We start from the raw sequence: 14,611 nt of genomic DNA, 5'->3' as shown, positions 1-14,611 counted from the left end.
TCAGTTCACCCTAAAGTTCTTACGTTATCAAGTTTATTGAATTATTTTCAACTCTCCAGTTATTCACTATTTCAGACTTCATATTAAATGTTAATAGTTAGCAACATCTAGTTTGACACCTCTTCTGAGGAATGATTTAATTCAATCAAGAAAATAACAGTTATTAATAATATATAGGGTTAAAATATATAAATAACATAGAGTTAAGTTTGCAATTAAGCACAAAGCTACACAATGGATTATTTGTGCTCTTCTCACCACTGGTATCGAAACCCGGTTTCTAGCGTTGTAAGTCTGCAGACATACCACTTTGCCGGCCTAGTATTAAATAATCCTTTCCCTAATCCTGATGTATAGCGACATAAATTAGTCAGAAATTACACTTCACCCCTTTAATCCAATTCACATCGTAACAGTTGTCAGGCAATTTGCTAATTAACCATGCCGGCATAAAGAGCTCTTGTATTGGACGTTTTCTTTACTTTCACTCAGAAGTTCTTGTTAATGTTTGAAATATACCATTATTATACAGTAATTGCCCTTTTTATTTAAAAGAACAAAAAAAAAACATACAACAAAACGAATAATTTTGAAAAGAAACAACAAACGATAACATAGGGAAAAAAATCTAGAGATGATGAAAACAAAGGTTGACGTTCGCGCAGGTGTGGTTACGACAAAACATTATCCATGGAATTTCGGATTTCAAACCTAAGAGCCTCGTTTTCAAACACAGGAGCATTTAACGTAAGACGATGTGACTAACTTTTTAAAATAGAATTGTTGATTTCTTCACTACTTAAATCCCTTATTATTATTTTGTTTGAGAGTTTATTTAATGTAGTTTTAGATGTTACTGATAGCTCATTGATATTATTTATATATATGTATTTATCAAATTTATTACGATTTATTTCTTTGTCTTTGAACTCGAAATGCGTCAATAGTACTAAACACTGAAAAGTAGGACCGATTGGAAATGGTAGGATATCTTTGTCAAATATAAAACAACCTAGCCGGGTTAAAAAAAAAAGTGGAAGTTTCAGTAATATGAATTTCATCCTAATGCTAAGACCGCACGTTGGGATAATTAATAAGTTTAATGGGCTTGTTAATTTTGCACTGTTGAGTAATGAAGTAAAATTAAAATATTTTTCTGTCAGTACCAACTAGCTCACCTACTGACATAGTCCAGCATTTAGGTTTTCATATCGTTTTTCAGTTTATCAGTTTTGTCACTTTTAAGTTTAATGTTAAAACGTTACACTAGATGAACTAGTTAATATGTTTCTCGTGAGATACATATGTCAAGGGAATGCTTTGGGAGGAATCTTCTGACTTGTGCAAAACATACTCTCACTAGCTAAACAGAAATAAATTTGGCAATTGAGTCTTTACAATCAACTGAAAAATATTATGAGCTAAATCTATGTATATATATATAGGTCTTATCATTATACTGTTTTGGAAGTTAGGGTTGTATTTCAAGTAAATGTAGCTGTATGGCTTGATTAGTGTGTTTTAAGTTTGGGAACCAGAGTTCTTCTCTGACTTTTATATATTATGTACAACAACATTATCAAGAATAGTATGATTACAATGTACTAGTGTGTAAACTCTAAATTGCATTTTTTTTAACCTTCATTTTTTAATCATGCAGTGTCCAGTAGTTTGGTAAGTCTGAGAAGTATGCATCCCGTACTTTGCCATGTGGTTACTAGCCACCATTAATTTTTAAAATATCATGCATCACCTCCTTTTGGGATTGTTGTTACTACCTTGTTGTATTTTACTGGATGATTACTTACTGCCATTAATGAGCTACAAAGGTAGTGGCAAATGAATTTGATACACAGGTTACGGAGTTCAACAATTGCAGTATTCTCAATATTCCCTTCATTAAAATAACTGGACACAGGAATTGATTATTACAAGGGAACAATGTCTGTAGTTTTGAAGTTAAGAAATACAAATGTCACTTTTTAACCTACATTTTGGCATTTAGGATAATTAGAGAGAGTCTTGTTTCAAACATTTAAAATGGATAAAAGACTGAATAAGCTACTTGCAAGTAATCTTCATGATTTCTAGAAACATAACTTCAGTGCCACACTTAGTGCAGTCTGTGAAAGACAAGGCTTATTATACTTATTTATTTAAACAAATCTGTTTCTTTCCCTGAGTGATTATTTTTTTTAGATTTCTTTGAATAAGCACTAAGTGATTTTAACTTGTAATTGTATTCTTTCAAAGCTCCATTTCATGTGGTTATGGAGAAATGTTATGGTTTGAGAGGGTAATGTTTATGGTTATTGACAGTGGTCTGAATAGGTAAAATGGTCTTTTATTATCTACTTAATTGTTTTTCATTTCTATAAATTTTTACAACAACTGAAATTTTAGAATTGACTGACTACCTTGATCATGAAAATATTTCCATTCTAAAAATATTAACAGCATCTTTTGTTTCTGAATTTAGTTGACAACCTAACAGAGTAATTTTTCTAAGAGTGTTTATCAGTTAAAAGTATATTAAGTGATATGTCATATACAACATCAGATAACTTGAGATGCATAAAATAACTTAAAAATAATTGGATAAGTTTATACATTTTATAGATTATCAAGACATTTTCAGAAACAAGTTTTCAAAAGCTTATCTTCTTTACATTTAGAAAAAGAAACCTAACTTAGGCATTATAAATTTTATTAATAGCTCATTCTTTGTAATTATGCTTATAAGTTTTCTGTTAGCAGTCATACTTCATGTTTTTTTTGTGATTGAAGTTTTGATGTAGCAGTTGTTACTTGTTATTATAGGTTAATTTTTACTTCATAACTCAGTCTTTGTGATTGTTTTTTACTATGGTTAAAGTTTTGTAGTAGCTGGTCATTCTACAGGTTGATGTTTATATTTGGAAGCTTCATACATGAAGTTGCAGGTTATATTACTTTTCATGATTTGACTTAAGCATTTATTGTTATGGAATGTTTCAATAATTATTTCTGTAGCAAAACTTTTCCCATTATATGTCATTTGTCACAAGTATATATATAATAGAAAAATTAAAATCAAAAGGTTAATCCTTCAATGTTTTGTTTATAAATAAAAAAAATACATCATATCTTTTAGAAAAGTTATTTAAGATTCAGGGTGAGTACTTGAAAGAGCATTGAAAATGCCTTATTTTTGGTTATGTAAAGCATGTAAATAATATGTTTATAGTAATTACTATCATTGAACAATCTGTAATGTATTCAAAGATGTTTCAGTAGTAAAAAATCCTTAAGTGCAAAATAATAGTTTTCATGATTATCTAAAATATTTGGTGGGAAATATATAATATTATTTTAATATTCATTATCCTAAAACAGACTTTTGATGATGAAATATCTAACAACCAAAAAAAAACTTTTTAAAATATACTAACAAAATTTCAATCTGCAATTTTAACTCGGTGAGTGGGAATTAAAGATCTGTTTTGTAATATACTGTAAAAAATACGATATTCATAAGTCATGACATGTTACTGATAAGTTGACAGATTTTTAATAACATCATCTGGTTTGTTAGAAAAAATTAGCCAAGTTGAAAAACAAAAGTATATATCGATTTTAATATTTAGTTTATTTAACCATTAACTACTAGGATGAATTTTTATAGGGGTAATAAACAGAGACGCCTAAGGATTTTTTTAATATAATTTGTTTCAAAAGTGTTATTGTATTCAAATGTTTCTACTAACGTATGACAATAATAAAAAATCTTTGTTATTACAAATATTAACAATAGTTATTAACAACCTAAAATTGCTTGGGGTCACCACAGTCATTAAGGGTTAACTCTGTAACAAATCACGGTTACAGTTCTTGAATAAATATTTCAACAGTATAAAATGTAAAATTAAACAGGATTTTGCAAAACAAAAGTACAATTATTCACATATGTACATATAGTTAAATTTCTATAAAGGACGTTTTATGACTAAGCAATTTGATTGAAAGGTGCACTAAGAGTAGCTCACTGTTTTATTAGGTTATGATGTTTGCATATGAAGCTGACAACTGAAGTTGTATGAGTATATCAAAAGATGAGAAGCTGTTAAACATCTCTAGACTTATAATTGCTAATTTCAAGTCAATCTTAGATCTTCAGAATTCAATTTAAACTTCTTCTCAAACTGTAAGCTTTTGTTAGCTTGTAATCTTTATTAACTGCATGCTTGCTTTGAAATATTGGGTCACCACAATTTTTGTTGTTGTTGTTGTATGAATGAAACTTTAAAATAAGTAACATCATATTGTGTAGCTTTGAGCTACATTCCATATCGTACAATATAAGCTACATTTAAAATGAAGTTTGTGATGATTGTACCAGTGTGAATTTTAAATTTTGTAGGATGGCGGACAGTGCTCCAGCCAGTGGCAGAGGAGGATTTCGTGGGGGTTTTGGAGCTGGTGGCCGAGGTAGAGGTAGAGGCCGGGGACGTGGCCGAGGGCGTGGTAGGGGTCGTGGACGTGGAAAGGAAGGGGACAAAGAATGGATTCCTGTTACCAAACTTGGAAGACTAGTTAAGGATGGCAAAATAAAGTCACTCGAAGAAATTTATCTGTTTTCATTGCCTATTAAAGTAAGTGCTCAAGTAAAAAACATTTTTGTATTTCCAGTTTTGCACCTAATGTTCAAAATATATATAACACTTTGTTATTTGTACTGACAGCATACCAAGATGTCTTAACATATTCTGTTATGTGTGTGAAATTGTTTACTTTTAGTTTTTTAAGGCAAGTCGTACTATATTTTGCTTAGCAAGTATTGTAAAAATTGAGCTAACATATTTATAATTTTCTTAATGATGTTTGTTAGATTATACATTCTTTAAGTTGTATCTCTAATGTATTAAATCAAAGTTTATTATCTTATGGTAAGTGTCAACATACTTTGAATCAATTGTGATGATATTTTTTTAGTTCTGAGTTGAATAGGATATATGCCATTCAGGAATGTTTATTGAAAAAAAGTCTTCACACATTCCTATCCATAGGAAAGTGAAATCATTGACTTTTTCCTGGGCTCTGCTTTGAAAGACGAGGTTTTGAAGATTATGCCAGTTCAGAAACAGACTCGTGCTGGTCAGCGTACAAGATTTAAGGTAATTATGAAGACATAATTCAGAATGTTGCTTTTATTTGCTACAATAATAATTTTCTTTGTTAAACTGTGCTGTTTTTATGAATGTATGGATTCAGGTAAGATGCATTTCACAGCATGACAAACTAATATAGGAATTGTTGTAAGCTATATTTTCAGTTGGATAAATGTCTCTTAAACATTATTAGTCTATTAGGCCTGTAGTAGTTTCAGAGTTTGAGTTCAAAATTTGTTTGTGAACTTAGGCTTACCTTGTGTCAAAGTGAACATGTAAATGTTACTGAAGAAGTAAATTGATTCATTATAGTTATGTGGACTGGACTTCACATTATTTACACAAAATATTTTTAAAGAACCTTCCCAGTGATAGAACACTTCATAAAAATTTGTGAAAAGAGGGAAGCACACAAGATAATAAAAACTACCAACCTAAATGATAACAGACTATATTCCAAAATGTGACATCCACAAGCGATAATGAACAACTATTGTGGTCAACTGAAAGATGCTTAGGCAAAATATATTAATTTGTAACCAGATATTCCGTGGATCAAGAATAGTGTAAAAAAATCTTAATAGTAAACAGTCACTCCATACTGCCCAAAGATAAAGATGTGTTGGGCACAGTGGGATTCCTTATGTTTACAAGAGGGTTTGTTATATTAGAAATGGGAAGATACCAGTGGACAGAAACATTGACAGTTGATACTTTCTAAGTCTCTACATTCTGAAAAACTGCATCACCTTCACAACTTTCCAATGGCTGGACACTTAGGTGCTGAGAAGACATTGGAGTAAGTAAGGGAGTGCTTCTGTTGAGTGGATGCTGGGGAGCTGTAGAAAATTGGTGTAAAACATGATCAGCTACAGCAGTTTTGTATTGAGTTACTGTCAGTATGTTTGTTCTTCTGCTATAGAGTAACAGTGGTAATAAATACATCATGGTTGTGATGGACTATTTCACAAAATTTCCAGAATGTATCAGAACTACATTTTGACAGTGTTTGGCATTTCATAGGTAATGTGCTACCACTGAAAACTGATCACAGTTGGGAAGGATATATAAAAACCCTTTCTGGTGTAAAAATTTCATACACTTGCATTTTAATGATGTGCTCATGTTGGAGATTTAGAATTTCCAAGACATGGATAACCCTTATGCTTAACAGCATTAGAAAACAAAGGAATATCGATCAACTTGAGGTACAAGGACCATTCATGAAGAGACTTGCAACAAATGATTCCCCAGCCATGGTAGGCAAAGTGTGGAGTCATGTAAAGGGTGAGAATTCATGAGCACAAAGGTCAGTGACAAAAGCCATTCATGTATTCCAAGCAACAGTACACAACATTTTCTGGAAGTATCTCTGTCTGGAAAAATGACACAGGTCACAAGTACACAAGTTGCTTTCAAGCAACTGGAAAATTAAACAGATATACTATTTCATACAAAGACATATGGAATAAGTTGCCAGCCACAACACCTATGGATTTTTTTGTGATTAGACTGTTGAAATGGCTACTGGAAAACTACCATCCTTACACACTAGATGGATTATGGAAAGCTTGCATGGAGGATTGACATGCTTTGGACACAATAGCCTTATAATAGAGTCTTTTGCAATGGAAACTATGCTGCAGGGCTATTTTCAAGATGCTTGTTCATCAGATAAAGCATGACAGAATGTGGCAATATAGATTTTAAAAATGTGGTGAGACTCCAGAAACATTTTAATATAATATACTCAATTTTTGAACCTTAGTTTTGATTAAATGTTTATTTGTAAATCATCTATTTAAATAGATATTCTAGGGTAGAGTAAATAACACTTTTATTGTTATCAAAGGCAATGCTGGGTCAATTACAAGAATGTTACTGACCACATCAAGGAATTTGAAATAGCAATTAAGACAGAGATGAGAACTTAAAGCCTTTCTCTTGCATTAGACAATGATACTCTTATGCAAGTACTAGATCATTAGAATTAACTTAAAGAATGAATGTTAGGATTAATATGATATTGTAATACATGGGCACGTTTTATGTTTTTTACCTGCTTTAGTGATATAGAAATAAAATATATTTTAGTGTTATTTATTTTCTGTACTGTAATTGCAGCAACTTATGGTCCAGAAAGTCATTAAGATTAACTTGTTTTAGTTGCTTCATTTTTTTGTTCTCTGTAGTAGGTAATGTCTCTTCTACCCGAGATGATATTATAGTAATACTTAAAAGGATTAACACTGTAATATCCTTTGCTGGTTACTTATGAAATGGACTAAATTTAATAGCTGACCAATGTTGTGAATGAAAAATGGTGTGTCAACTGGACAAAGAAAGCGAGTTTACTCATTGAATTCAGGTTCGCTTTCTTGAACCAGTTCTACCAGAAGGTTATAGAGAAAAGACTTGCTTTTAAAATCATCATGTTTAGTTCAACAGAAGTCTATCCTGAGAGAAAGAAAGCTGTGGGACTAAGCACTCCTTTATTGAATCAACTGTCTTTTCATGTGTGCAAGTATGTATGCTGCATTTTCTTTTTGCCTGTTTTATAATAAATAATGAAGATTGTTTTAATTTTTTCAACTTTGTCCGGTCTCATAGTTTTAAACAGACTAGGAAGATTTATTTAAGTTATCTGATCAAATACTGTAGTTACTTGCAGAATTGTCTATATGATATTTGTTGGAAAATTAGTAGTTTATGCTTGAAATCGGTAATGTGCAGAGGACATTAAAAAGGCAGGGGATCACTGACAAAAAATTCACTTTTCAAGAATTTGGTGGGGTAGAGATATTAGAGAACACTATTGGTTGCTTCTGGTACATATAGGGTAACCAGACATGTCTTTTAGTAGTTGTGGAAATTTTTCTATGATAGAGGAAAATAGCACTTTTGGGGCATAAGAGCAGAAAAACAGGGGCTTGAGCCCAACCAGCCATCCTCCTGTGTATGTCATTGCCTGAAATACTACCATAATAGTAGTAATCAGACATTGGAAATCAACTTTAAGTAAGGAATAGTCTTCTTTTGGTATTAGCTTTATTTTAACAAAACCATCTTATTTACTGCAATCTCCAAGCTAATACATGTAAAATGATATTAGTTTAGTTGTATTACATTGGAAAAAAGTTCAATTGCTGTAATATCAGGTTTAAAATATTTTTATGATCAGATATATATATTTGGTTTTAATGATTAGTGATAATTTCTTTTTTTTTCAGGCTTTTGTGGCTATTGGTGATTATAATGGACATATTGGACTTGGTGTAAAATGTTCCAAAGAAGTAGCCACAGCTATTCGAGGAGCCATTATATTGGCTAAGCTTTCTGTCATTCCTGTTCGTCGAGGTTATTGGGGGAACAAAATTGGTAAACCTCATACTGTACCATGTAAGGTGTGTATCTGTATTGTAAAAGCTAGTATTGGATATTATGAGGACAAATGGACTGAGATTTAAACTCCTAGTTATCTCACATAAGTCTGTGTAGGATTGTTTCTCCTCACAAGAAAAGTCCTATTTAATGAGGAAAGTACTAATACATGACAATGTTATAAGCTTGTAAGTAACTTAAAACAAAAGGAAACACATTGACAGATGCACAGTCTGCAAAGCTTTTCCTGGTTACTAGAGTTACCATTAGCAGTTGTAGTTTTCACATTGTGACCACATTAAAGGTCTTCCCTCTAAAAATTATAAGTAACATAGTTTGTAGTTTGAAGAAGTTAACTGAATATATACTTCACACGTAAAACTATAATCTGCATGTGTTCTCAATGTATTCATTTATTCTGGAAATGTTGTCAACATACAGAGTGCACCAAAGTTATTCATTCAATAATAAATGCAATAATACAAAAAGATTAATGTAACAGTGCCAAAATTTGCATATTTTTAAAGAATGCAATGGCATGTCACTCCAAATAGTATACTTACTACCTATATATGTGGTTCACAATTAATTCTCAACCATTTGACAGTGCAATGCTGCCATTAATAGACTTATGACTGCATCTATTACTATGTGACAGTTTTTTCAAGGGAGGCTACTTTTATAGCAAAGGAATGAAAAGCCCAGGGCATATCAGTTTCAAAGAACTATTTATAACATGGTAAATACCATCAGTAAGGGAACATCAAAACACTCGTATGAAGATGTAAAACCACCTGACAGCATTTTATAACCTACTGATGCTTTCATAGCCATAATTTAGATTTTTCATCGTGAAATCACTCACCCCCCACACAGAAAGTAATTACAAACAAGTTGAAAATTTCCCAAGCAACTCAGAGAGAAATAAAAACAGTATAAAGTCATAAATACCTTACACATGAGAGATGAACATTTGTTGCTGTATTAGAAGAATCCTCAACTTACTTAAGTGACTGTGAAAAGAAATGGGCAAGTTGGTACCAACCATGGGGGCAATGAAAACTTTCCAATACGGTACAGAGAATATAAAATTATAAAATGTTTTGGGCAGGCTTTATGCTTGCCAGAGATTTCTCCTATAATGGAAAATTTGAACTTCAAAAAGTGCATGGTATAGTAAAGGTGAACTTCAGGTACTGTCCAGAGAATGCACTGATAGCAGTTATATAAGATGAACTTCTTGCATTATAAGGCTAAGATGTCAAGATGATATGTTTATACCAGGATAAAGCATTAAGTCACACACCTAAGTACACAGCAGTATTTCTTTGAACCATGGAAAATTAAACCAGTGTTCCTGCTCTCCCTATCACTGATATACCTCTGAGGTCATCTTACTGCGCATTTATGGACATCTACATTTTTGCTTGATTAAACCAGTATCCATGTACAGTGGAGGATCTGTGCAAAGTCTGTCAAGATGCATGGTCTTAGATTGACATTCTTATCCTTCATAGACTTGAAACAATAGAAATTGCAGTGATGAAATAGGGAATAATTATGGCTATCAGATGGATCATGACTGATGACAGAGTAAGTAGTTCCATGGGCAGCACAGAACCTGGAACATCAGTCTTATAAAGTGTAATTAATTCTCCTAATAAATATTAATATCTTGTCCATTGAAAACAACTTTAAAAATAAAGAAATACCTTGATGAAAGCTAAGATACTTTTTATGTAGAATGGCATAACAGAGGTATATTAAAAGTACATAAGTACTTTTACTAAAATAAAAACAGAGTCTGAAATGTGCAAAATTTCTAACTGGTCCTCCAGGGATTCTAACTTGGTCCTTATCAGATTTAACTGGTCCACTCCAGAAACACGTATATATATGTATTAAATTTTATCAGTTGCAGGTGTAAAATTTTTAACAAAAGACAAAATTGCAAATATGTATGTGCATATAACTGTAACATTAAACAAAACTCTAATTGAAAACAACAGGTTTTGATTATATCACTATTGGAATAGACAGTTTTTATATTAATTCAGATAAACTAAAAAATAATGTAACATGAGATTACTATTTTAATACTGACCAAAAGGTAAGGCATTTCTCCATTGAGATGTTAATATCCATTATAGTTCAGTTGGATCAATCCTTCCATCCATATAATCCAGAAATCTTCTTTTCATGTCATACATCATAGGGATTTCTCGTAATGCTTTGAAAATAAGCCAGCAATGCCCAAAAAGTTAGACTTCATTTGAGAGATTGAAGTAAAGAAGATACTTTCATGAGATGAAAACACGATTATGGTTTTGTAAAAAAAATACAGGAATGCATGTTTGATAACAAAGTAAAATAGGAAAAATGTTGTAAATTTTAATCGGCCCAACAGGCTAATTTTTTAATTCTAGTTAGTCCATGGGCCTCGTAGCTGTTCAGGGCCAACTATAAGACACAAATTTGGGACCCTGATATCTAATGTGGTTGGGCATCTAACTTTAGTTAGTTTGGTTGTGATGAATCACTACTTATATTTTAGATATCTAAAAATCAAAAACTTTTGAAGTGATTGTTTATTGCTTTTTTTATGTGTATGTGTGTTTACCTTGTTGTAAGCTTTATTTTAAGTTTTAATTTAGGTTTTTGCTAGAAAGTGCAGGATATTATGATCCAGAAAATTTATGTAGTGAGTAGAAGGCAAGTATAGAATGAATGCAAATAAAGTGAAGCAGAGAATCATTAATTAATGAATGAGCAGTTATTGAGTATTCAGTGGATAATTCAGTTCAGATTTAGTAGTGAGAGTTATTGCATCTATTCAGTTATATCAATTAGTGAGGAAATTCTATAAATAAGTTTGTGTGTTAGGCGTACCATTAGTTTCAGAATATCTGTTCAAACCATGTTTGTGAGCTTAGGCCATAAAATTGTGTCAGGAAGAACATAGCCTATAGAAAAAGTAGTTGAACTACATTATTCATTATCATCACATGGACTGGACTTGGCATTATTTTTACCAAATAATTCAAAAGAAACCATCCAGTGATAGAACACATTACAACAGTATACATATGCATATATACACAACATGTACATATTTTACAAATAATTATTTCAATAAGTTACAGGAAAATGTGGTTAGGCATATCTTACAAGTAATTATTTCAATAGGTTACAGGAAAATGTGGTAGTGTTCTGGTACGACTTATACCTGCTCCTCGAGGCACTGGTATTGTGTCTGCTCCAGTTCCTAAGAAACTATTAACTATGGCAGGAATTGAAGATTGCTACACTTCAGCTAGAGGGTCAACTGCCACACTTGGTAATTTTGGTGAGTCTTTTCTCTATGATAAACTGTAGAAAGTGTCAGCAGTAATTTTTAAGTGTTCATATTTACAAAGTCACATTATAAATATTTTATTCATTTGATCACACATTGTATTTCAGACTTGCATGTATTTGTTTTAATGTAACATGTCAAATTGTAGATATTTTTATATTCGTTTATTGTGTAACACACAAGCATTACATTTGGTGTCTTTGTGTATTTGTTCATTATATGCCACATTACAGATGTTTTTTGAATTTGTTTACTGTGTAACATACATGCATTACATTTAGTACTTTTTGTTGTTTGTTCATTACATGTCATGTTACGGATCTTTTTTGTGCCAGTTGCTTATATCACATCACATTTGTTCTTACATTATTATATTCCATAAAATCAGCTTTACATGATGTACTTTTTCTGTGTTTGTTTGTAATATGATGTCAGACCTTCAGTTGTCTTGTAACATTAAAGACCTTTCATGTTTTTGTTCATAATAACTTATTTCTTAATTGAGTTTCATATTAGTTGTAATTTAGTGTTTTGTGAGTGTATGTAAACAACATTAACGTAAAAACTTTTCAGCCAAAGCCACGTACCTAGCTATCCAGCAGACCTATAGTTATCTAACACCTGACCTATGGAAAGAGAATGTTCTGGCTAAATCACCATACCAAGAGTTTACTGACTATTTGATGGCCACACAGAAACAAGTGGGGACTGTTAGTCAGGAGCAACCACCCTTCTGAGTTATTCATTATTTTTTTTTTTGTTTACTTTTATGAATAATGTAATCCAAACACCATGGTATTCCATACATGTAATAACCAATTAAAAAGTACTATTACTACTAATAAAAAAAATACAAAACAAATAATGTTTTTTTTCTCTTAATTTTGAAACTCGTGTCATTCCTATCTACGTATTTTTGTTTTGGTTGTTTTTAGAAGAAGGTTGAATAGTTTGCTAATCAAAGGTTCGATATCCTCTGTTATTTACACTTTAGATATGATATTTAAAGGCATAGCAAATATTTGGAATAGTAATATCCTATTAACATAAAAAAAACTTTTGAGCATTATTTTTTTATATCAATAAACTTTTAGATATATTTCACTGAAGCTATTATTATGTTCACCATGAGTAGCACTTTGGCAAGTGAAATGATCTGGTAATTGAAAAGCTTAATGGTCTGAAAAACAGTCTGATAATGAAACGATTCATTTGTATTGAGTTTAACTTTTAACGTTCCTGGACAAAAAAAAAAATAACGAATGCAGAAGACTAAGTAGTATGTTTTTATGATTGGCACACATAATATGTTACATTAACTAACCTGGATTACCCTCATTTTATTAATTTTATCTACTTACTGAATTTGTTTTCTTGTTATTTAAAACCTTTAGTGCCAAAATGATAAAATCTTTGGGTGCTGTAATAAATAAAGCAGACAGGACAAAGTACAGAAAACATGGTTTCACTCTATTAAATGAATGTTGTATCACTCTTTCTTTACTATTACTAATAAGAAATTAAAAAGTAAAAAGAATGGAGACAGTATATTACGAAATACATTAAAACAAAAAGGCTTTTCTTTTGTGAGGCCTGCAGGTAGGCATTATAAACCACATCAATGTTCTTGAGAAGTGGTCAATCTTAGTACAATTATCCTCCTGTGTTTCCCACAAACTTGATCATATGCAAAATTAATTAATTGTTATTAGACTTGAAACGGTCACTGCAACATTTCTTTTAATATGACCTTCTAATGAATCAAATAATTAGAGTAACATTTGGTCATGTTTTTTTTTCTAAACAGTCCAAAATCTGTTTGAAAAGGAAACTTTGGTATTAGAATGTTCACTAGTATATGTTTCAGACATTGGTTTGTGTGAGAGTTTTTAATAATTATCTATGAGAAAGCCACAAGATAGTTGTGTTGTTCTAAATTTACATCTTGGTGGCAAAAAGACAACAAATGAGTCATTTTACAAGTTATTTTTGCTTTCTTAACTGAGTTCCCCCAAGCAGAAAGTGTTTCTTATACCATCATTGGCTAAAGTTTCTTTTCAAATTTTGAAAAAGAGATAGATTCATATTTTCTCTCTATTGTGCCAGTATTGTGAGCACTAGAAAACATATCATTCTTGCAATCTTTAATCAAGCCAGTACAAATATTTCTAATTTTGGAAAGTTCTAGTTAATGCTCAAGCAAAGGAAAACTATCATGGTGTCTAATAGGTAAATGTTAACTTTCTGTGCAATACTTCAAAGATGATCTTGGTATCATCAGCTTTCCTTTGGCCATTATTGATAAGGGAACCTAGATTACAATTAACTAAATCACATTATAGTTGACAGTGTTTTTATTTGCTTGCTCTATATTTTCATAATAAATTGAGAACTCAACTTTAATGCTTGAGAGATCGAGAGTTATTTTCCTAAAAGAATGTTTGCTAGGTTTTTAATAACTGTCATTTCTTACTGATCAAATGTGAGATAACTCATTATTTGAGGTAATCAGACTAATAAAAATAAAATGTAAGGTAACCACATGATCAAATCCAGTGTATTTTTCCCCATAGACTGGACTATTGCCACTTGCTGAACTGTATAATTTACTGTATGAAGGTCATTTAGTCCTAAATATTCACATTGTTGTAGTCACTGTGTCACAGCTTGGACAGCTATTAATTTAACCCTTGTATGATTCTTATATCTTTGTTCAGGTATGTTCATG

General features: G+C 31.3%; 1 protein-coding gene across 2 annotated transcripts; it reads left to right on the top strand.

Moving 5' to 3' along the window:
- The first annotated feature begins 651 nt into the window (after positions 1–651).
- LOC106470788 (40S ribosomal protein S2) lies at positions 652–12,745 on the top strand. Of its 2 annotated transcripts, none has more exons than XM_013931353.2 (6): positions 652–747; positions 4,400–4,631; positions 5,046–5,153; positions 8,378–8,551; positions 11,715–11,874; positions 12,457–12,745. In XM_013931353.2, exons 2-6 carry the CDS (start codon positions 4,401–4,403, stop codon positions 12,618–12,620), a joined length of 837 nt encoding a protein of 278 aa, XP_013786807.1. In that variant the 5' UTR covers positions 652–747; position 4,400; the 3' UTR covers positions 12,621–12,745. The 2 variants fall into 2 exon arrangements, with proteins under 2 accessions (XP_013786807.1, XP_013786808.1); XM_013931354.2 differs by lacking the exon at positions 652–747 and adding an exon at positions 965–982.
- Positions 12,746–14,611: the final 1,866 nt, after the last annotated feature.

This window comes from Limulus polyphemus, unplaced genomic scaffold (genome assembly GCF_000517525.1).
Source record: "Limulus polyphemus unplaced genomic scaffold, Limulus_polyphemus-2.1.2 Scaffold4217, whole genome shotgun sequence".
In the NCBI taxonomy this organism is placed as follows: domain Eukaryota; kingdom Metazoa; phylum Arthropoda; class Merostomata; order Xiphosura; family Limulidae; genus Limulus; species Limulus polyphemus.
Note: the sequence above shows the minus strand (reverse complement) of the source record. Positions and strands in the feature narration are given on the sequence as shown.

Coding starts and splice junctions, on each gene's coding strand:
- LOC106470788 (XM_013931353.2), top strand. CDS start 4,401: ATGGCGGACAGTGCTCCAGCCAGTGGCAGAGGAGGATTTCGTGGGGGT. Junction 8,552..11,714: donor CTCATACTGTACCATGTAAG/GTGTGTATCTGT, acceptor TTATTTCAATAG/GTTACAGGAAAATGTGGTAG. Junction 11,875..12,456: donor TGCCACACTTGGTAATTTTG/GTGAGTCTTTTC, acceptor AAAACTTTTCAG/CCAAAGCCACGTACCTAGCT.